Raw genomic sequence first — 24,519 nt, 5'->3', positions numbered from 1 at the left:
TGAAGCCGAAAGTTTCTTCGATCACTTTGAAAGGGTTGCTGCTCTGAAGAGGTGGCCGAGGGCGGAGTGGGCGGAGTTGGTCCAAGGGAGGCTCACAGGTGAAGCTCGTGAAGCCTACACTATGCTCGACTTCCAAGAATGCACCAACTACGATGCGGTAAAAAGAGCTGTGCTCCATTCCTTCAAGCTCACGCCGGAGTGTTACAGAAAGAGGTTCAGACAATGTACCCGGTCGCCAGGAAAATCTCATGCGGAGACGGCGAGGGACATGGAAAGAAAGTTCCTTAAGTGGCTGGACTCTGAAGGAGCGAGGTCGGTCGAAGAGGTCAAGGAGCTAATGGTCATGGAAAAGTTTATGTCCATGCTCTCTCCTGAGATCAGGGTGAGGGTAAAGGAGGCGGACATAAAGGACCTGAGGGCCGCAGCCGACCAAGCCGACATGTTAGAAGAAGCCCTACGCCCGCGCCGAGAGGGACAGCACCGACCACCCGTATACGTCGGAAACAATAGGACTTATAGAAGGACGGATGGATGGAGGACAGGAGCGAGTTCTCCCAAGTCCCACCTCTCAAGTTGGGACACCCGAGGATCAAAAGGTACTGCAGAGCCGATCAAGAAGAACCAAGCTGAGAGCTCGGGAGCTGTTGCTGCAACAAAGGAGGCGACAAATGGTACGAGAAAGACACAGGGAGCGACGGCCTCTGGTGGCAGTGCTAAGGCGAGCGGTGGCGGATGGTCTCCGCCGAGGGTCCGCTGCTACAACTGCGGAATAATCGGACACGTCGCGCGGGAATGCAGACGCCCTAAGCAGCGAGGACACGTTGCTTTAGTGAGGTTCGAGGACCAGAGGGCCGAGAGAGTGCGGGATGAACCCGTGCTGAGTGGGGAGAAGAAAGTTCACCCATTCGTGTGTCAAGGAACCGTAAGGATGGGGGACGCAGACCCCATCCCCGCGAAGATCTTAAGAGACACTGGGGCCGATTTTACCCTGGTAAGTGAAACCCTGTTCCCTGAGGGTTACGAGAATACCAGTGTGGGGGTGGCAAGTGTGACCACTGTGAAAGGCCCACTGAAGGTGCCCCTACACCAGGTAACTTTAAATTCCGACTATGGCTGCCAGACCCTTGTGGTGGGAGTCTGTACATCAATGCCCAAGATGGAAGCACAGGTCATCTTGGGGAATGACGCGTGTGGAGGATATGTCCTCCCGCATCTCGTGAAAGGCGAAGAGTGCCTAGAACAATACAAGGAGACAGGCGGAGAGTTGAACGCCTGTGGGGACGAGAAGGGAATCGCACCGGTGGCGATCCCAGTTTGTGCTGTGATGCCGAGACGGCGCGAAGAACAAGGAGGTAGTGGATCTTATGGGGCTGAGGAAACGTCCGACAGCCTGGGAATAGATCACCTCGTCGTAGGACCCGGAGAACGAGCGGAGGGCGAAGACAGCCCGAATGGTGAGTTGCAGGTGACCCTCACCAGTTCTCTAGGGGTAGACCGCACTCGTCTCGGAGAGTTGCAGCAGGAGGAGTTCCCCGAATTGATTAGTGAGGCCAAAGGAGGACGTGTGGGTCCTGAGAAGGCTTACTTTCCATTTATCTATGTTATATATGCCATGCTATCCATGCTGAGGGAACGATGGACACTAGGAGCGACCGTGGGAACGGTGAATGAATATGTCCAGAAGTTCAAAGAACGTCTCACCCTAGCGAAGGAACTAGCTGGGAAACACCTGAAGGAGGCGCAGCGTAAGATGTCGGAGTGGTACGACAGGAGAGCTGCGCAGAGGGATTTTCAGGTCGGATCTCAAGTGATGGTTTTGCTGCCAGGTAAAGGTAGGGTGACCGAGTCGCGGTTCGAGGGACCATACCAAGTGCTGCGACGGTTGGGTCCAGTGTCGTACGAGATTGGGAAGCCGGACAGACCCCGAAAGAAACAGGTGTGTCACGTAGACCGCCTGAGACCTTTCTTCACTGTGGAAGGAAGAGCCGCCAGGCAGGACGGAACGATGGCCCGAGAACCCCAGCGGAAGACGGTACTGTGTGTACAGGGGAACCGAGAACTCCCGGAGGAGGAAGGAAAGTGGTTCAGGGTGGACGGCACCCGTCTCACCAACACTGAGAGTCTGACAAAGATCAAGGTCAAGCACATCAAGGGGAAGGACAACGTAGTAGCGGATGCCCTATCCCGCATACACTAACCAGACATGACTCTTATTTTAAGGGGAGTGGTATGTGACGGTGTTCCCCCCTTATATTTCTCCCACGCCTGCAGTAAGAGTCATGTCTACTTTACCCAAGCGTTCTCTAGGTCGCAGGCATCAATTTGATATATGTGGGAGAGTGGAGTGTTCTCGGAGAGCCGAGAAATTTGTGAAACAATAATATTTTGGCCTGTGGTTTAGGCCCTTTAGGAAGCCAAGATGGCGCTGGCTCTCCTGTTTCCCCGCCAAAACTGTGTGACGTCAGTGGCACCGGATTGGTCACCGACAGCAATGTGGCACCGAGAGCCAATGAAAACCTCCCGTGGAGAAAGTGACGTCACGAAGGAAGGGGGTCCAGGCAGCGCGCCGCGCTGGCGCCAGCAGTCAGACACGACACGTCAAGGAGGTTGGACGTGCGACGATTGGTCCTGTCAGTTTGACAGTTGTTTCCCGCTCCCGTAGATTTACACGTCACCTGAAGTCTGCCAGTACTCTGTGAGGTCTTCCCTAGTTCATGTGTTGAACCAGAGAGGGAATCGACGGTTATTGAGCAACAAGTGCTCCAGTCAGGTACTGTGCAAGAAGAAGTGAAGTCTGTGCAGTGACATAGGCGACGTCTGAAGCAGTTCACCCAGTCGTGACGGCGTAGTGGCTGACAGAGCCACTGGGTAGCAGAGGAAGAAGAGGACTATTGGGGATTCCGGACGACTGCAGCTGAGACGTTGGCGGCAGCCGTTGCTGGGAGAAGACGACGGCCAGGAGACCGACTCCAACCCTACCAGAAGTCGAGAAGGAGCACGGACCTGCAGGGAAGAAGGCACGGAGACGACGCGCTAAACGGTGGGACGACGAGTGGTTCCGGTAGGACACGACAACGTGTGTGTGGGGGCGTTCCCGACACGAGGACCAGGAGCTACAACTCAACTCTCATCGGAGGATAGGTTGAAGTAGGTGTTTCTAGTTTCCCTCCCCATTCCCCTTTAGTTACCTATATTATTCGGCTATATTATCTAGCCTGAGGATTTTATATGTCGTGAGCAAGTCTCACCCATGTCACAATAAAGCACCAGTGTGCAGTGTAGTACTATCAAGAGTACTTGTAATATTCATGTTTATTATTGGTGTGTACAGGCACCCGGAACCAGTGATAAATTTACTGTGTTTTGTATATCTTTCTAGAGACTTTGATGAGAACATATAGTGATAAATTATATATAATATTATGCCAGTATTTGGAAGTTAGGCTATGTGCCCAGAAACTATTTATTTACATTTATTGATGTCTGATTTATATACAATATATATGTCTATGTTCATGCAGTGATTAATGATTCGTGAGTACAGTGAATTATTGTGTTATCGCCCACGAGAGAAAGTACTGAAAACTCCAGTGTTAAATACTTCATAATATATCATTGAATGAAGGGCAGGTAAAACCATTACAGTGAGTCATTGTCGCATTGATTGTAGAAACGAATATTTGAGCCCGAGTACAGTGTAACTGAGTAATACGTGCTATTGTTGCCAATATTGAGTGTGCGAGTTTCTAGCAATATTGGAGAATTTAAAGAAACAGCGCGCGTGAATCTAGAAAACAAGCAATTAACTTTCGCGCGGAGCCAGGCAATCGGCTGTTCTTGACATTGACGAGAGGGGGAGGTGTTGCCACTTAGTGAGTGCATAATATTCGTGGGAACTACCGGCCACGGCCAGGATCAGCTGATCTATTTATTGATTGACCTTGTGACATCTTTCATGCATTTTAAGTAAAATACAAAATTACTTTTGTGTTTATATCATCCCCTCCATTGATCTTGTGGCTATATTATACCGGAAAGCAAGAGTGATAAGAGTAAGTACCTGCCGGATTCCTGATCTTTTGAGTGTGACCTTGCCAAGGCTACCACTAATTCCACCAGTCCACTGAGGTGTTACTGGACACCGAGAACACCAGTTGGCGACCTTGTGGTAAATAGTAAAGCCCTATTGTTGGGGGCGGGCCACACAACATACTCTCCTGGCGTGCAGTGGCGCCGAGAGGATTAGAGTGAAGACCCGCAGGGCTACGGTGAGTGACCTTGAGATAACTGGTGGTCACCCCAGAGTAAGAATAGAGAAGAATAAACCCCAACAAAACATAAGATATTTCCAAATAAATATATTAATAAAATGAGGATATAAAAAATGAGTCATATTAAATGTTTTGACTTTGATGTTTAGGTTAATGAAGTGTTCAACTTTCGCTTGGAATTATACTTATAGTTTTACTTCTGTTGTCGCGACTGCTGCTGTCACGACTATTGCTAAAGTTATCATAACTACTGTCACCATTTCCACAACTAATCCAACTATTACCATGACTAATGCTACAATTATCACAACTTCTGTTACTACTATTCTCAGAACTTTCGCTAATATTATCATGACTACTGATATTATTTACACAGCTACAACTATTATTTGTTTGTCAACACCTGTTCTTCACATACTACCCAGCAATAGTCATACAATCTCATTCACAGCTGCTATTACTACAACTACTGCCACGATTAGTATTGCTATCAGTACTAATAAACGGCCGCACTCACTTCTTGCTAGTGGAAGGAACTACTGCTACCACTACTCCGGTTATTGTCCTCACAACTACAACTACCGGCCTCTAATATGGCTCATTATTTACGAAACAAATGTTGTTACTGCTGTTAATAACGACTTACTGGCTGAGTGAACTCACCTCATTTTTCCTATACATGAGGATGTGGTCGAGATTGGGCACACCCGGAGCTACCAGCCACACCCGTGACGTCTCTGTGGCGGGCATGGTGTGGTGCCCGCCCAGGGCCTCCACTGACACTGCCCGCGCGCCCATGCTGCCACTGCCCGCCCGCACGCCCATGCTGCCACTGCCCGCCATCTCGCCCTTGGTCCTCCTGCCCGCCCACGCCTCTACCGTCGTCTCCAGCTGGTTGAGTATTGATGCCTCACCCTGTGTTACAAGACGCTGTTATGTGTTGGATGTGCTTAGTATCGGTCTTTTTGTGGATCTTGTTCGTAAATAAGTAATTATCAAAGAAGGCACCAAGCCTGGAAGGCTATGTAGCACTATACGAATCTTGTTCGTCTGTCACTCCGGTGTGCATGTCTTCGTTTGTCTATTTATCCTTCTGTCTCTCTTTTTTTAATTGTTTTCGTCTGTCTGTTTCTGTGTCTGAACCATACTCTCTTAAACGTACCTCTCTGGCCATGACCAGCTGGTAGGGGTTCACCGCCAAGGTAAGCGGGGTGGCGTGTGTGACGTCATGGTGGTTTAGGGACTTCACCTCGACTGTGACGTTGGCCCTGACCCCAAATTGACCTTGGCTGACGTCGTTGACCTTGAAGCTTAGCTCGTACCTGATGGACATGATACGTGTTCCCTTGAAAACAATTAACAAAGAAGAGACAGTTTCATTCCTATCCTTGACTCAACGTTTAATGAAGATTAAGAATGTTTAACTGATAGTCTGGACCAACAAATGGAGCACAAGTCCAACTCGTCCTCATGAATAACGTCCAAATACTCATTAATGCAGCAGTAAGACTCCCTGTTTCTGAATAAGGATAGTTTACATTTGACACACAATTCGTTAGGTTCACACTCGTCTTGGACAGTACTTCCCTCTTTACCCGGGATCGAGTCTCACTGCTCTAAATGCTTCGTCCATGTGTCTTAAATACAAATATCTGCGAGCCTTCACCTTCCTTCCTTCCTTCACCTACCTTCCCTGGCACGGTTCCTTCACCTACCTTCCCTGGCACGGTTCCTTCACCTACCTTCCCTGGCACGGTTCCTTCACCTACCTTCCCTGGCACGGTTCCTTCACCTACCTTCCCTGGCACGGTTCCTTCACCTACCTTCCCTGGCACGGTTCCTTCACCTACCTACCTTCAGGTGGGAAGGGAACCTTCACCTACCTACCTTCAGGTGGGAAGGGAACCGTCACCTACCTACCTTCGGGTGGGAAGGGAACAGTCACCTATTTACCTGGAACCGGTGGCTGAGCGGATAGAACACTGGACGCGCGATCCTGATGTCCATGGTTCGATTCCGGGCGCCGGCGAGAAACGATGGGCAGAGTTTCCTTCACCCTGATGCTCCTATTACCTAGCAGTTATGCTGGGGGCCTCGTAGCCTGGTGGATAGCGCGCAGGACTCGTAATTCTGTGGCGCGGGTTCGATTCCCGCACGAGGCAGAAACAAATGGGCAAAGTTTCTTTCACCCTGAATGCCCCTGTTACCTAGCAGTAAATAGGTACCTGGGAGTTAGTCAGCTGTCACGGGCTGCTTCCTGGGGGTGGAGGCCTGGTCGAGGACCGGGCCGCGGGGACACTAAAAAGCCCCGAAATCATCTCAAGATAACCTCAAGGTACGTGGGAGTTAGTCAGCTGTCACGGGCTGCTTCCTGGGGGTGCATGCCTGGTCGAGGACCGGGCCGCGGGGACACTGAAGCCCCGAAATCATCTGAAGATAACCTCAAGATACCTACCTCCAGGTGGGAAGGGAATCCGTCACCTGCCTACCTCCAGGTGGGAAGGGAACCGTCACCTTCCTACCTCCAGGTGGGAAGGGAACCTTCACCTACCGCCCTCCAGGTGAGAAGGGAACCTTCACCTACCGCCCTCCAGGTGAGAAGGGAACCTTCACCTACCGCCCTCCAGGTGAGAAGGGAACCTTCACCTACCGCCCTCCAGGTGAGAAGGGAACTGTGACGGTAACGCGTTGGTGTTCGGCTGTTCAAAAGCTAGGGGTATGGCCTCGTCACATAGAAACAAAAAAAAATAGAAAATCTGAAACTTCGTCTGTGGTAAGGTAATGAGAAGACACACAAAACAAGTAAATTTAACAATGCTATTTTAATTACGTTAGAAAAACAAAACATGAATAAAATGGACATACAAATTCGTATAATAAAATCAATCAATCAAAATAATAAGAATAATCAAATGACAAAATGAAAAGTTACGTTAAGACAAGTGAGCAATAACAAGTGTACAATATACAATCAAAGAAGAGGTGCAGGAATATTGGCTTTAAGCTATCACCCCCCTCCCCGCTCAGCTCGTTGTCGCCGTGTGGGGGCTTAGTGGGCGGCTGCCGGAGTGTGATGCTCCTTGGGACAGTCCTCTGTCCTTTTCTAGCCTTGTGCTCCTGCTGCCGTCCTCTCCAATTCTGCTGGGCATCTTTTCCTTTTCCTTCTGTTTCGTTTTTCTCCCCCCTCTTCTCCTATCTGCTTGCCGTTTCCTACCGACCTTTTGCTCGTTCTGGTTCTTCCCTTGGACTTCTTCTATTTTGACGCCCGGGTGCTTGAGGAGGCATACTCATGCACCCGTAGAACTGCAGTACCCGACGTCGAGAGCGAGGGGAACCTTTTATTGTCAATCCCCACTCCGTCACTGAACCCGATCTCGACGGACTGTCGGTTTCTTAAGGTGGCGTTTGTGGGGCGTATACTCGCGACGCACCCCTAGGAGGCCCCGACAGGATCGGCGATAGCTTCTTGTTGGGTGTCCTGCCTCTAATTGTGGCTCCATGGTGGGTGTGGGGGCACATTCGTGAGTGAATTCTTTCTTTCGTCAAGATGATTACCCCTGCTTCGGCTTCTTCTGGTTTACCTTCTCAGGCTCGTGGGGTGGGCGACCAAGCCCCCGAGTCGGTCCGTATTGGAAGACCGGGCTCTGTAGCCTCCGCTGCATTGGGGCCCGACCTTGCTCCTCCTTTGGCCTCTCTGACTCCTTCCTCTGGCTCCCCTCCCTCCTCTGTGGTTGGGTCGAGCCCCAAGCCCCCAGTGGTGACTACCTCGTCCCCTGGCGTGGCTCCTTCTCTAGTTGTAACTACTGCGCCTTTTAACCCCTCTCTCTCTGGGGGTTCTCACCGCCGTCTTCGTCACGGCCGCCCTCGCTCGATTCCTTCCAGTTCTGCTACCTATCATGCCTTGTTTGGTCCCGCTTCGTGGGCCAAATATTTTGATCTCCTCCCTCTTGATTCTGCGCCTCCTGACGATTTCTCCCTCCATCGACATCTCATTGATTCCGTGGATGCCTCCATTACTTTCAACCCCACTCGTCTCGGTACACGTGTCGTTGCTGCTCCTTCTCAGGATGCTGCTTCCCGCTTGGCTGCCTTATCCTGCCTTGGCGAGACCCCCGTTCGAGTCTCGAAGAACGTTCAGTTGAATGCCAGTGTTGGCACTATTTTGCTCCCGCCCCATGTTGCGACCGGTGTTCGGGACCTACGCGACTGCCACGACGATATTCGACATATCCTCGCTGCCCAGGGCCATTCTATTCTCCAGGTGGACACGTTTACTCGTCCCCCTCGTGGTAGTCGCCGTCAACCCCTCCGGGTTGTGAAGATTACCTTTGATGGTAGGACCCTTCCACCCTCTGTCATTCTTGCTGGTGCCAGGTGCTCTGTCCAGGAGTACATTCCTTCTCCTCGGCTCTGCAACAAGTGCTGGAGGTTTGGGCATGGTGCCCTCCGCTGCTCCGGGACTGTCTCTCTCTGTCCTTTGTGTGGTGGCGAAGGTCACTCTAAGTCGGAGTGCGCTTCTCCCCAGGCTCGTTGCCTCAACTGCGGTGAGGCCCATCCTACCTTCTCCCGTGCGTGTGTCCATTACAAGCTTGAGGCAGCCGTCCTCAACTTGAGGCACCGGGAGCGTTTATCTTTTCCTGAGGCGAGGCGCCAGGTTCGCCGGCTCCCGCCTTATGCTAATATCTCTTATGCTCGCGTGTTGCGCTCTTCCTCTCCTCGTCCTTCCCGCCTTCCTCAGACTCTCAACGTTTCCAGGCCTTGGACCCTGATGCGCCCACTGCCCCCTCCTCTGTCCCTTTGGGTTCTCTCCCGAAGGATCCTCCTCCTGGTCCTCTGTCTGGGGTTCCCCTTCCTTCTACCCGGTCTGTCGTGTCTTCTGTGTCTCCTTCCTCGTCCCCCTCCGATCCTCCTTCCCATCCTCTTCCTCCATCTATCGGCTCTCCCCGCCGCCTGTCGGTGCGGGCGGATGTCCATCGCTCTCCTAACGGCCGTCGTGTGTGCTCTCGTTCGGCTTCTCCTGTTGAGACACTGGAATCCGTTGCCCGGTACGTAGTTGCTGGGACACCGGTCTCTTTAAGTCAGAAGCGTAAGCCTGGCTCCTCTCCTTCCTCTTCCCCGGCGGGTAAGAAGGCTTCGCTTTCTTCCTCAGCTCCTCCTTCTGGCTCTGTTGCTCCTTCCCCTCCCGTTTCAGTGCTTGCGCCCCCTGTTCCTGCTATGGAGGTTTCTTTGGCCCCTGCTTCCCTTTCGGTTGCTGCTCTTGCTGGGGTGCGCTCCTCTCTTTCTACTCCCCCTCTTCCTGCTGCTGTCCTTGACTGCTCCTCTCCGTTGTCTCCTCCTCCTCCTCCTCCTCCTCCTCCTCCTCCTCCGGACCCTGCCCGCCCACCTCTGATCTGTTCTCCCGTTTCCTTCCCTCCGTCTTTGCTCAGTTTACCCATGCCCCCTAACCCTGACTTTGCTGACCCTGATCCCGACCCTGATATTCTTTAACGTGCTCTGTTGGTCTTTCGCCTTTGTTTCTTCCTTGTTCTCTGTTTTTGTCCTTTCTCTTCTCGTCGTTGTCCATTCTTCAATGGAACGTTCGAGGTTATTACGCCAATTTCCTCGAACTCCAACTTCTGGTTTCGCGGTTTTCGCCCCTTTGTGTCTGTCTCCAGGAGCCGATGCTTGGTGCTCGTCCTGGTCGTTTTCGTGGCTATTCCTTTCTCTCCCCCCCCCCCAGCCATTGCTGGGGCTTCTAATTCTTCTGCTCTCTTGATTCGGGCTGATGTTCCCTTTGTTCCTTTACTTTTTCCTTCGCCTCTCCATTGTTCTGCTGCTCGTATCTTTGTGGGGAAATGGTACACAGTTTGTTCCATTTATCTCCCCCCGAGTGTCCCGCTCTCTCTTCCTGATTTGAAACACCTCCTAGACTCCTTGCCGGAGCCTGTGCTCCTGCTGGGTGACTTCATTTGTCGTCATTCTCTTTGGGGTGACGTTCTGACGAATACCCGGGGTCGCCTCCTTGAGCCGTTTCTCCTCTCTTCTTCCCTGTCTCTTCTGAATTCTGGTGAGCCCACTCATTTGGACTCTCGAACTCGCACCCTTTCTTGTCTTGATCTTTCTCTCTGCTCTTCTTCTCTTTACTTAGATTTCACATGGCAGGTTCTTGATGACCTCCATGGAAGTGATCATTTCCCCATCCTTGTTTCCTTTTTCTCTTTTCGCCCTTCCCTCTCTTTCCCTAGGTGGCAGTTTGCTAAGGCGGACTGGACCCTATTTTCCCTCAGTGCTACTCTCTCTGACCTCTCCCTTCTGCCCCTCTCTCGCGCTCTCCTCCTTTTTCATGACACTGTCTTTGACGCTGCCCTCCGCTCTATTCCTCGCTCTTCCTCTCGGGGTCCACGGAAGTGCGTTCCCTGGTGGAATGCGGACTGTGCTCGGGCTGTCCGCTGTAAGCGTGCAGCCTGGAAGAAGCACCGCCGTAGGCAGACGACCGATTCTTTTCTTTTCTTTCGGAAAGCGAGTGCGGTGGCCCGTAGGGCCATCCGTATGGCTAAACGTGAATGTTGGGCATCTTATGTCTCGACAATTACGTCCGAAACCCCTCTGGCCCAGATCTGGAAGCGTATCCGCAAGATAGCGGGTAAGTTCGTTCCTGATGTTTCACCGGTCCTTCACCTCCATGATACTCTTGTGGCGGACCCGTTGCAGGTCGCTTCCGAACTGGGTTCCCACTTTTCTTCTGTTAGCTCTGGTCTTCATCTTCCCCAATCTTTCCTTCTTCGTAAACCTGTCCTTGAGTCTCGTCCTTTAGATTTCTGCACTCATCTTCAGCTTCCCTATAATGATCCCTTCTCTCTCTCTGAACTTCGTTCTGCCCTGGCCCTCTGCGGTTCTACGGCGGCGGGCTCCGATGGTATTCATTATGAGATGCTTCGCCATCTCCCTCCGAGCACGTCTCAGTATTTACTGAGTCTGTATAATCGGATCTGGGAGTCGTCGTCAGTCCCTGAGGACTGGCTCGATGCCGTTGTCCTCCCTGTTCGCAAACCGGGGTCTCTGGGTACTTCCCCTAAGGACTTTCGCCCTATTGCTCTCACAAGTTGTGTCTGCAAACTCTTTGAACGTATGGTTAACGTTCGTCTGATGTGGTTCCTGGAACACCATCACCTCCTCTCCCCTTCTCAATTTGGTTTCCGCAAGTGCCGCAGCACGACAGATGTCCTGGTGAACTTGGAGGTCTATATTCGTACTGCTTTTGCTGCGAAGACCTCCGTTGTTGCCGTCCTTTTTGACCTAGAAAAGGCTTACGACACCACTTGGCGTTATCATATCCTATCTCAACTTCATTCTTTTGGCCTTCGTGGTCATCTCCCTCTCTTTCTCCGCAGCTTCCTCTCTCGTCGTTCCTTTCGGGTGCGCCTTGGTACCGCTCTCTCTCCCTCTTTTCAGCAATACGAAGGTGTGCCCCAGGGTAGTGTTCTGAGCACTACTCTTTTTCTGGTTGCCCTCAATGGTCTTCTTTCCTCTCTTCCTTCTGGTGTCTTCTCCGCTCTCTATGTCGATGATCTTACCCTTTGTTGTCAGGGTGATGATTCGCCTCTCCTTCAACGCCGGCTTCAACTTGCGATTGATGCCGTGTCGTCTTGGGCCACAGGTCATGGCTTCAAGTTCTCTACTTCTAAGACTTGTGCCATGACTTTTACGCGGAAACGGGTTGTTCTTCGTCCCTCTTTGTCACTTTATGGTCATCCCCTTGAATACAAAGATTCCGCGAAGCTTTTGGGGTTATTCCTTGACACTCGTTTGTCTTGGTCTCCCCATATCTCTTACCTCCGTGTTGAGTGCTCTAAGTCCCTTACCCTCCTTCGGGTCTTGTCCCATACTTCTTGGGGGGCAGATAGGCGCACTCTCCTTGCTTTACATTCCTCTCTCGTCCTGTCTAAGCTCGATTATGGTTGCCCTGCTTACTCGTCTGCTTCTCCTTCTACTCTTCGCCGTCTTGATGCTTTGCACCATACTGGGTTGCGCCTCAGTTCTGGTGCCTTTCGTTCGACTCCCGTCCTTAGCTTGTATGTTGACACTGGCTTCCTGTCTCTCCAGGACCGCCGTGATCGCTACTGTCTTCGCTATCTTGCGCGGTCCTTGCAACATCCTTCCTCTCGCCTCTGTCGTGCTTTAACTTTTACCCCTCCTGCGGTTCCTGTTCCTCTTCACCACCTCCCTCTTTCTGTCCGGTTATCTCGCCTACAGGATTCTCTTTCCGTTCGTATTTCTGATGTTTCTCCTCGTGTTGTTCCTTCTTTGCCCCCGTGGAGGGTCCCTCTTCCGCGGTTTTGTACATCCTTGACTCGTATCACTAAAGCTTTTACCCCTCCTACAGTTCTAAAACGCCTTTTCCTCGAGCACTTTTCTTCTCACTCCCGCTCCGTTTCTGTCTTCACCGTTGGGTCTAAGTCAGCGGACGGTGTTGGCTACTCTGTTGTTTTTCCTGATCGCACTTATATGTGTCGCTTGCCTCCGGAGACTAGCATCTTTACAGCGGAACTTTATGCTATTCTCTATGCTCTTCGTCTCCTGCTTTCTCGTTGTCAGTCTTCCTTTGTGGTTGTTGTTGACTCTCGTAGTGCCCTCATGGCTCTCGGGTGCTTTAATCCAGTTCATCCGGTAGTTGTCGAGATCCAGCATTGGCTGTTTCTCGTTCACAGTAAATTTAAGTCGGTTGAGTTTTGTTGGGTTCCCAGCCATATTGGTGTGTCTTTAAATGAGCGTGCGGATGCTGCCGCTAAGGAAGCTGTCCGCTCTTGTCCCATCTCTCGTAAAGGCATTCCGTATTCCGACTTTTACCCGGTTATCCATTCCTCAGTCCTTACCCGTTGGCAGGCTTCTTGGTTGTCTGTTACTGGTAACAAGCTACGTACTCTTAAATGTTGTGTTTCCTCGTGGCCGTCCTCCTTCCACCGTAACCGGCGGTGGGAAACAGCTCTGGCGAGGTTGCGTATTGGCCATACTCGCTTAACCCATGGTCACTTGATGGAGCGCCGCCCTGCTCCTTATTGTCCTAGTTGCATTGTCCCTCTTACGGTCGTGCATGTCCTTCTTGAATGTCCTGACTTCCAGGACGAGCGTGTGTCTTGCTTTCCGACCGCCCCTCGCGGTCACCTGTCCCTCGATAGAATTCTTGGTGACTCGGATACTTTTGATATCGTTCGCCTTATGCGTTTTTGTTCTCGTATTGGCATCCTTGGTGATATTTAGCGCCCTCTGATTATTTTGCGTATTTGATGGTGCTACATAACCTTCCCGGTTTGGTGCCTTCTTTTGATAATTACTTACTTACTTTAAGCTATCACCTCTCTTAGTACACGTAAGCCACAGCTTAGTCTACCAAGACGACGTGTTAACCTTATGAAAGCACGGGATATTCTGAGGACTGAGGTCGTGGCGGCCCCAGACATCAGGTAGTATGGTGGGTGGAAGGCAGGTGCAGCTGGACCCGCAGCCAATCAGCGACGAGCAAGCGACAGACAGGTAGTTTGGCAGTTTGAGGTGGAGCAGGTGTTCCTGGCTGCATACGTTTTGCGCTCTGGCAAACCTTGCTGGTGTAGTTGTTGGATATTTCTTCCATACTTGTTTTATATAGATGTAATGTGACGTATTTTGGAGGGAAGAGCAGGCTCAATCTCTTGAAGGAGATTATCGTCACAACTCTCCCCCGTAGCCTGCGGTTCTGGAAGAAGTACGTCGTTCTGTGGTGGAGTAATAGATGGAGTCGCTTCTACTTCATAAACTCTGGAGAGGGCATCGGCTATGATGTTGTCAGAACCCTTGATATAGCGGATCTCCAGGTTGAAATCTTGTAAATACAAAGCCCATCGTAGAAGACGCTGGTTGGTGAATTGGGCTTGATGTAGGAAGCGGAGAGGGTTGTGGTCTGAGAAGATGGTTGTAGACCTGTCGCCTTGTAGGTACGGACCGAAGTGTTGGAGGTTCAGGACGATGGATAGTAGCTCCTTTTCAATAGTGCTGTAGTTCCTCTGGTGTGGTTTCAATTTGTAGCTGTAGTAGCTGACAGGTAGAACCTCCTCGCCTCGTTGTTGCATCAGGACACCACCAACGCCGGTACCACTGGCGTCGACATGAAGGACGAAAGGCTTGGTGATATCTGGTGAGGCGAGAATGGGATTAGAACAGAGGAGGAATTTGAGTTGTTCGAAAGCAACGGTTTGCTGCATGGTCCAATTATACCGTTGCTTGGGACTGGTTAATAGAATTAGAGGTGTGGCGACTGTACTGAAATTCCTCACAAACCTACGGTAGTAGGAGGCAAGACCAAGGAAGCGCAGGAGCTGCTTCCTGGTGGTAGGCTGTGGATACTGTTGGATGGCTTGAGTGTGTGAGTCTAACGGAGCTAGGCTGCCACTCCCAATAACATGACCCAGATAACGCACTTTACCTTTCGCGAAGGTGGACTTGCCCAGGTTGATGGTGAGGCCGGCTGTCAGGAGCTTGGAGAACAGACGTCGCAGCTGGAGCAGATGTTCACTCCAGGTGTTGGATGCTACGACGATATCGTCCAGGTAGGCGTATGTGTTATCCAAGCCCTGGATGACACGGTTGACAGCTCTCTGAAAGGTGGCCGGGGCATTACATAGTCCGAAAGGAAGGTGTTCATATCTGAAAAGTCCAAAAGGAGTGATGAAGGCAGATATCTCTTTAGCTCGCTCCGTTAGACACACTTGATAGTACCCTTAAGCAAGTCCACTTGGGACAAGTACTGGGCACTACCAATGGCGTCAAGGATGTCATCTATCCTAGGCAAGGGGTAAGCATCCTTGACAGTTACGTTGTTGAGTTTTCGATAGTCAGTACATAACCTTACCTTACCTTGGGGTTTGGGCACCAAGATACAAGATGAGGCCCAGGGGGACTCACAAGGTGTAGCCAGTCCATGATCCAAGAGGTACTGCACCTCAGCACGCATGACTTCCTTCTTGCTCGGGCTGATTCGGTAGAAGGGTTGACGAATCGGCCGGGTGTCGGGGAGCAGTTGGATGTCGTGCTGGGTAACATTACACTCTTGGGGGTCATCTCGGAACAACTCCTGATGTTCTCTGAAGATCTTGACAAGAGGTGCACTATGATTATCCTGAAAGTATTTGGGAAGATCATTAAGGATTTCGGAATTAGAAAGCGCTGACTCCTTGTCAGTGCTTTCGGGAGGAGAAGCTGGGAAGGTCTCAATGTGGATGTAGGGTTCTGTGAAGGTAGAATAATTTATTAGGACAGTGGGAGGAGTACCATTATATTGCTTCAGGAGGTTGACGTGGCACAGCTGGGTCTTCCGCCGCCTATCTGGAGTCTCGATGACGTAGTTGTTGTTTCTGCACTCCTTGACGCGGTAGGGTCCTCAAAATCTGTTTTGTAAAGGTGAACCTGGGATAGGGAAGTATGCTAGGATGAAGTCTCCCGGCTTAAATTTTCTTACTTTGCTGGTCTGGTCGTAATGAGTCTTCATCCTCTCCTGGGCTTTCAATAGATTATCATGGGCAAAACGGTGGACTCTCTCTAGAATGTGTTGAAGGTTTTGAAGAAACTGGGGCACATTCTGATGCTCGCTGAAGGTGGCATCTCGGAGAGAGTCTTCGAAAGCCTTAAGGGGAGTACGGCACTTACGGCCGTAGAGCATCTCATAAGGAGATACTCCTAGGGACTCATTGGGAAGACTTCTGTAAATACACATTATAAGGTCGATTTGCTTATCCCAATCCTTAGAGGTTTCACTACAAAACTTTTTCAAGAGTGCTTTGATAGTCTGATGACTACGTTCAAGAGAACCCTGTGAAGCAGGATGATAGGGGCTGGACAATACCTGTTTGATATTGAACTCCTCCAGTGTCCTTTTGTAGAGATCACTGGTGAAGTTGGTACCACAGTCGCTTTGAATCTCCCTGGGAAATCCGTATTGAGTGAAGATCTTCAATAGATGTTTTACAACCGTAGCAGCCGTGATGTTCTTCACTGGAACTGCTAGGGGAAATCTGGTGGTAGGACACAGGATGGTTAAGATATAGGCGTTACCTGAACTGGTCCGAGGTAAAGGACCAACACAGTCTATTATAAGTCTGTGGAAAGGTTCCGCAGGCACCTGTATGGGAATCAGTGGCGCTCTGGGAATGGAGATGTTCGGTTTGCCTGCCATCTGACATGTATGACACTGTTTTACGTACTGTTTGACGCTATTTACCATACCTGGCCAGTAGTAGTCTTGACGAATTCCATGGTAAGTCTTGTTGAATCCGTAGTGGGAGAGTGCTCCTTGGGCCAAGTGTAGAATAGTGGGCCACAGGCTGGTAGGAATCACAAGTTGTTCGATGTTGGCCCAATCGTCCTCTTCCTTCAGTTTACTGGGTCTATATCTGCGGTAGAGCAAGTCGTTCTCTAGGAAGAACCCAGGAATACTGTCGGGTTGAGTCTCAGCCTGCAAAAACAATGGTGTTAAAGTAAGATCTTCCCTCTGCAACTTACGGAACTCCAACTTGGTCAGATTCGGGGGTAGTTTCTGAGGGTCTTGAAGGACAGCGGTAGCAGTAGAGTCAGGTGGCTGTGGACGTGCGGCTTGTGCACGGGTGGTCACGAGAACCGGAGGAGAAACTTCATCACTCTCTTGAACCTCAGCTGGAACATATGCTAGAATAGGGTTAAGTGGCACAGAGTTACACACCTGGGGTTTGTCCACGACGATCAGGTTGGTTGGTTGCAGGTCTTCTGCCAAGTCGTTGCCTAGGAGAAGTTGCACTCCATGCATGGGAAAAGGCTTTTCCCTGACGGCGACTTGGACTTCTCCGTTCACGTAGGGACAATCCAGGTGGACTCTGGCGAGAGGGTATGGAGTGGTAGCAGTGAGGTCAGTGATGAAGACAGTTTCTCCGGTGTAGGCGATGTTGGGCACAGCCGACTTCAAGATGATCGATTGAAGAGCCGCTGTGTCCCTCAAGATCTTCAATTTGAAACGTCCCTCCGGATTTGAACCGTTGGCATAGACAGTTCCAGTATACAGGTGGTTACTGAAAAGAGAAAGATCATTAACATCAACACCAACATTCATCACAGGCTTACCGGACTTAGGAGGAGTTGGTTTGGGTTTCTGTGGGTCAGTGGTTCCCTTGTATTGAAACTTACCACACTTGTCTATGGTATGTCCATAGAGTCTACAATACTTGCAGTACAATTGCGAGCCAGCTTGATCGGTGCTCACTTTCCCGTAACTGGACCACGACTTCCTACTGGAGGATGGTTCGGGTGTCAGCCGGTGGATGAGGCTGTAAGTGTCAGCCGACTTAGCACACTTCAGGTAGTCGGTTTCTTCTTTATCTGCTAAGTAGAGACGGACAGGAGGCGGCACACGCCTCAAGAATTCTTCAACTAGCATCAGGTTGACGAGTTCTGTAAAAGTAGAGACATGTGCTGCTTCCAGCCATTTCATGAAATATCTCCGTTTTGTGTTAGCAAACTCGAGGAAGGTAGTGGTACTTGCCTTCAGGTGGTCACGGAATTTCCTTCGATAACTTTCTGTGGAGAGGAGGTAGGCGTCCAACACTGCTTGTTTCAGAGTCTGGTAGTCATTCTCAGACGCCAAAGTACTGAGTGTGACTGCAGCTCTACCTGTAAGATGGACTCTGAGAAGTGTGGCCCATTGGTCGACAGGCCAACTGAGTTGATTAGCAAGGGTTTCAAAGGTGGTGAATAACACATCAACTTTTGCTTCTACAAAGGATGGCATTAACTTACTTGCATATGATATATTAAAACTGACGGGAAGATTGACAGTAGCTTGCTGGCGTTGAGCGAGGTGTGAAGTTTCCAACGTGTATTCTCGTTGACGACACTCTAGAGCCAGAGTCGCTTGTTGCTTGTCATGTTCGCGTTGCATCTCCAACTCGCGTCGTTTGGTTTCAAGCTGTACGCGTTCCCGCTCCTGGAGGGTTTCAAGCTGTACTCGTTCCCGCTCCTGGAGCATTGCAACCTCACGTTCCTGGAGGGCGAGTTCACGTTCCTTGAGGGCGATTTCACGTTCGTGTTCGTCCTTTCGTATGGCAGCTGCTCGTTCTTGTTGTTCGATGGCTTCCCTTTGCTGCTCGCGTTCAATCTTGGCCACCTCTATTTTGAGTTTCATCGTTGCCAAATCAGTTTTATCTGCAATATAGTAAGTTTCATGAGTTTCAGAGTCTATCTTACCTTGCTCTAAGAAATGATCCAGCAACAGGTTGTGTAGATCGGTCTTGTTGGCTTGGTAGGGAACTGTTAGTTGATACTCATGTGCAAGAGTTTGTAATTCAGCTCTCTTGGCATGACTTAAAGTCCCTATTTCACCTGCTCGATTTGCACTGAAAGCTTGGAGACGAAACATGGTGAAATTAGCAAATAAATGTACAACGAATATACAGTTATAGTGAATGTCAGAAACAGGACAACGTGGCAACTGGTACCTATCCTGTGGGATCTTTAACAATTAAAGTTAAGTAAAAGATGTTAAATGATTAATTTAAATCAAAGGCGCAGGAAATCTTGTACCCGGTACTCATGTAAGAGGATAAGGGCAAGAAAATCCTACTAACAAATGAAACAGAGTTTCAAAAACAAATGAAACAGTTAATTGCCTCAAAAGTAAAATTGGTAGTCCAAGGATGTAGGCATACCTTGCCGAGTCTCTATAGGACATAAAGCAAGTTTTTCCTACTAAAATTAATATGATACTTACAGAATTAGCGAACTTTTGTGCTCTGAAAAAGTAAGCTAATTCCCTACCGTTGTATGTATCATCATCTCTTACTGACGTGTAGGGGTGCGAGGTGTCAACTGGTGACGAGAACTGCTGCTGAGGTCCCAATTCAGCAACTAAAGTTCGAGCTAGAGGAACTATGGCCCTCTTTGTCCTCCTACAGTCAGATTGCAGATTGAATATGAAAAATAGTAAAAGCTATGTTAACAAAGTTAAATACGCTTACCATAAATTACTACTTGGCACCAGTACCTGAGTGAAGCTCCTAGGACAGGCCCCCATATAATATGTGACGGTAACGCGTTGGTGTTCGGCTGTTCAAAAGCTAGGGGTATGGCCTCGTCACATAGAAACAAAAAAAATATAAAATCTGGAACTTCGTCTGTGGTAAGGTAATGAGAAGACACACAAAACACAAGTAAATTTAACAATGCTATTTTAATTACGTTAGAAAAACAAAACATGAATAAAATGGACATACAAATTCGTATAATAAAATCAATCAATCAAAATAATAAGAATAATCAAATGACAAAATGAAAAGTTACGTTAAGACAAGTGAGTAATAACAAGCAGTGCAATATACAATCAAATAAGAGGTGCAGGAATATTGGCTTTAAGCTATCACCTCTCTTAGTACACGTAAGCCACAGCTTAGTCTACCAAGAAGACGTGTTAACCTTATGAAAGCACGGGATATTCTGAGGATTGAGGTCGTGGCGGCCCCAGACATCAAGTAGTGTGGGGGGTGAGAGCAGGTGCAACTGGACCCGCAGCCAATCAGCGATGAGCAGGCGACAAGACAGGTAGTTTGGTGGTTCGAGGTGCAGCAGGTGTTCCTGGCTGCATACGTTTTGCGCTCTGGCAAACCTTGGAGTGGTGTAGTTGTTGGATATTTCTTCCATACTTGTTTTATATAGATGTTTATATCGACGTCTTTTGGAGGGAAGAGCAGGCTCAATCTCTTGAAGGAGATTATCGTCACAACTCTCCCCCGAAGCCTGCGGTTCTGGAAGAAGTACGTCGTTATGTGGTGGAGTAATAGATGGAGTCGCTTCTACTTCATAAACTCTGGAGAGATCATTGGCTAAGATGTTGTCGGAATCTTGGTATAGCGTGTCTCCAGGTTAAATTTCTGCAGTTATCAAGCCCATAGTAGAAGACGTTGAGATGGGAAGTGGGCGTGCTGCAGGAGGTGTAGGGTGGTGTGGTCCGTGTTGATGGTGGACCGAGCAGCCGAGTCGGCCGAGTGATGGAGCCGAGTGATGGAGCCGGTCGGCCGAGCGGACAGCACGCGGGACTTGTGATCCTGTGGTCCTGGGTTCGATCCCAGGCGCCGGCGAGAAACATTGGGCAGAGTTTCTTTCACCCTATGCCCCTGTTACCTAGCAGTAAATAGGTACCTGGGTGTTAGTCAGCTGTCACGGGCTGCTTCCTGGGGGTGGAGGCCTGGTCGAAGACCGGGCCGCGGGGACACTAAAGCCCCGAAATCATCTCAAGATAATCTCAAGATAAAGCACTTTTCAGGTGTGGAGTGAAGTGCTGGAGCTTCAGAATGATGAAGAGTAGCTCCTTGCCAATTGTTCCTTAGTTCCTTGTAGCAGTAGTCGCTGACAGGTGTATTCTCCTCGCCTCGTTGCTGTATCACGATACCATCAACGTCGGTACCACTGGCGTCGACATGGAGGATGAAGGGCTTATCTGACGAGGTGAGAGTGGAATTAGAATATGGCAAAGGAGCACTATTATTATCCTGAAAGTATTTGGGAAGATTATTAAGGATTTCGGAATTAGAAAGCGCTGACTCCTTGTCAGTGCTTTCAGGAGGAGAAGCTGGGAAGGTCTCACTGTGGATGTAGGGTTCTGTAAAGGTAGAACAGTAGGTCATGACAGTGGGAGGAGTATCATTATATTGCTTCAGGAGGTTGACGTGGCACAGCTGGGTCTTCCGCCGCCTATCTGGAGTCTCTATAACGTAGTTGTTGTTGCTTCTGCACTCTTTGACTCTGTAGGGTCCTGAAAACCTGTTTTGTAAAGGTGAACCTGGGATAGGAAAATATGCAAGCACGAAGTCTCCCGGCTTAAATTTTCGTACTTTGCTGGTCTGGTCGTAATGAGTCTTCATCCTCTCCTGGGCTTTCAATAGATTATCATGGGCAAAACGGTGGACTCTCTCTAGAATGTGTTGAAGGTTTTGAAGAAACTGGGGCACATTCTGATGCTCACTGAAGGTGGCATCTCGGAGAGAGTCTTTGAAAGCCTTAAGGGGAGTACGGCACTTACGGCCGTAGAGCATCTCATAAGGAGATTCTCCTAGGGACTCATTGGGAAGACTTCTGTAAATACACATTATAAGGTCGATTTGCTTATCCCAATCCTTAGAGGTTTCACTACAAAACTTTTTCAAGAGTGCTTTGATAGTCTGATGACTACGTTCAAGAGAACCCTGTGAAGCAGGATGATAGGGGCTGGACAATACCCGTTTGATGTTGAACTCCTCCAGTGTCCTTTTGAAGAGATCACTGGTGAAGTTGGTACCACAGTCGCTCTGAATCTCCCTGGGAAATCCGTATTAAGTGAAGATCTTCAATAGATGTTTTACAACCGTAGCAGCCGTGATGTTCTTCACTGGAACTGCTATGGGAAATCTGGTGGTAGGACACAGGATGGTTAAGATATAGGCGTTACCTGAACTGGTCCGAGGTAAAGGACCAACACAGTCTATTATAAGTCTGTGGAAAGGTTCCACAGGCACCTGTATGGGAATCAGTGGCGCTCTGGGAATGGAGATGTTCGGTTTGCCTGCCATCTGACATGTATGACACTGTTTTATGTACTGTTTGACGCTATTTACCATACCTGGCCAGTAGTAGTCTTGACGAATTCCATGGTAAGTCTTGTTGAATCCGTAGTGGGATAGTGCTCCGTTGGCCAGGTGTAGAATAGTGGGCCGTAGGCTGGTAGGAATCACAAGTTGTTCGATGTTGGCCCAATCGTCCTCCTCCTTCAGTTTACTGGGTCTATATCTGCGGTAGAGCAAGTCGTTCTCTATGAAGAACCCAGGAATACTGTCGGGTTGAGTCTCAGCCTGGAAAAACAATGGTGTTAAAGTAAGATCTTCCCTCTGCAACTTACGGAACTCCAACTTGGTCAGATTCGGGGGTAGTTTCTGAGGGTCTTGAGGGACAGCGGTAGCAGTAGCGTCAGCTGGCTGTGGACGTGCGGCTTGTGCACGGGTGGTCACGAGAACCGGAGGAGAAACTTCATCACTCTTGAACCTCTGCTGGAACATACGCTAGAATAGGGTTAAGTGGCACAGAGTTACACATCTGAGGTTTGTCCATGACGATCAGGTTGGTTGGTTGCAGGTCTTCTGCCAAGTCGTTGCCTAGGAGAAGTTGCACTCCAGGCATGGGAAAAGGCTTTTCCCTGACGGCGACTTGGACTTCTCCGTTCACGTAGGGACAATCCAGGTGGACTCTGGCGAGAGGGTATGGAGTGGTAGCAGTGAGGTCAGTGATGAAGACAGTTTCTCCGGTGTAGGCGATGTTGGGCATAGCCGACTTCAAGATGATCAATTGAAGAGCCGCTGTGTCCCTCAAGATCTTCAATTTGAAACGTCCCTCCGGATTTGAACCGTTGGCAGAGACAGTTCCAGTATACAGGTGGTTACTGAAAAGAGAAAGATCATTAACATTAACACCAACATTCATCACAGGCTTACCTGACTTAGGAGGAGTTGGTTTGGGTTTCTGTGGGTCAGTGGTTCCCTTGTATTGAGACTTACCACACTTGTCTATGGTATGTCCATAGAGTCTACAATACTTGCAGTACAATTGCGAGCCAGCTTGATCGGTGCTCACTTTCTCGTAACTGGACCACGACTTCTTACTGGAGGATGGTTCAGGTGTCCGCCGGTGGATAAGGCTGTAAGTGTCAGCCGACTTAGCATACTTCAGGTAGTCGGTTTCTTCTTTATCTCCTAAGTAGAGACGGACAGGAGGCGGCACACGCCTCAAGAATTCTTCAACTAGCATCAGGTTGACGAGTTCTGTAAAAGTAGAGACATATGCTGCTTCCAGCCATTTCATGAAATATCTCCGTTTTGTGTTAGCAAACTCGAGGAAGGTAGTGGTACTTGCCTTCAGGTGGTCACGGAATTTCCTTCGATAACTTTCTGTGGAGAGAAGGTAGGCGTCCAACACTGCTTGTTTCAGAGTCTGGTAGTCATTCTCAGACGCCAAAGTACTGAGTGTGACTGCAGCTCTACCTGTAAGATGGACTCTGAGAAGTGTGGCCCATTGGTCGACAGGCCAACTGAGTTGATTAGCAAGGGTTTCAAAGGTGGTGAAATACACATCAACTTCTGCTTCTACAAAGGATGGCATTAACTTACTTGCATGTGATATATTAAAACTGACGGGAAGATTGGCAGTAGCTTGCTGGCGTTGAGCGAGGTGTGAAGTTTCCAACGTGTATTCTCGTTGACGACACTCTAGAGCCAGAGTCGATTGTTGCTTGTCATGTTCGCGTTGCATCTCCAACTCGCGTCGTTTGGTTTCAAGCTGTACGCGTTCCCGCTCCTGGAGTGTTTCAAGCTGTACTCGTTACCGCTCCTGGAGCATTGCAACCTCACGTTCCTGGAGGGCGAGTTCACGTTCCTTGAGGGCGATTTCACGTTCGTGTTCGTCCTTTCGTATGGCAGCTGCTCGTTCTTGTTGTTCGATGGCTTCCCTTTGCTGCTCGCGTTCAATCTTGGCCAGCTCTATTTTGAGTTTCATCGTTGCCAAATCAGTTTTATCTGCAATATAGTAAGTTTCATGAGTTTCAGAGTCTATCTTACCTTGCTCTAAGAAATGATCCAGCAACAGGTTGTGTAGGTCGGTCTTGTTGGCTTGGTAGGGAACTGTTAGTTGATACTCATGTGCAAGAGTTTGTAATTCAGCTCTCTTGGCATGACTTAAAGTCCCTATTGTACCTGCTGGATCTGCACGGAAAGCTTGGAGACGAAACATGGTGAAATTAGCAAATAAATGTACAACAAATATACCGTTATAGTGAATGTCAGAAACAGGACAACGTGGCAACTGGTACCTATCCTGTGGGATCTTTAACAATTAAAGTTAAGTACAAGATATTAAATGATTAATTTAAATCAAAGGCGCAGGAAATCTTGTACCCGGTACTTATGTAAGAGGATAAGGGCAAGAAAATCCTACTAACAAATGAAACAGAGTTTCGAAAACAAATGAAACAGTTAATTGCCTCAAAAGTAAAATTGGTAGTCCAAGGATGTAGGCATACCTTGCCGAGTCTCTATAGGACATAAAGCAAGTTTTCCTGCTAAAATTAATATGATACTTACAGAATTAGCGAACTTTTGTGCTCTGAAAAAGTAAGCTAATTCCCTACCGTTGTATGTATCATCATCTCTGACTGACGTGTAGGGGTGCGAGGTGTCAACTGGTGACGAGAACTGCTGCTGAG

The 24,519-nt window shown here is 49.3% G+C and overlaps 1 protein-coding gene across 1 annotated transcript in view; it reads right to left on the bottom strand.

Annotated features, from left to right (window-relative positions):
• Positions 1-24,519, bottom strand: part of LOC123751693 (putative neural-cadherin 2) — a 400,838-nt gene that overhangs the window by 67,474 nt on the left and 308,845 nt on the right. The window contains 2 exon segments of the mRNA XM_069330285.1: positions 4,935-5,114; positions 5,434-5,593. Coding sequence (XP_069186386.1) covers positions 4,935-5,114; positions 5,434-5,593 — 340 coding nt within the window.

Source organism: Procambarus clarkii, chromosome 24 (genome assembly GCF_040958095.1).
Source record: "Procambarus clarkii isolate CNS0578487 chromosome 24, FALCON_Pclarkii_2.0, whole genome shotgun sequence".
Classification (NCBI taxonomy): domain Eukaryota; kingdom Metazoa; phylum Arthropoda; class Malacostraca; order Decapoda; family Cambaridae; genus Procambarus; species Procambarus clarkii.
Note: the sequence above shows the minus strand (reverse complement) of the source record. Positions and strands in the feature narration are given on the sequence as shown.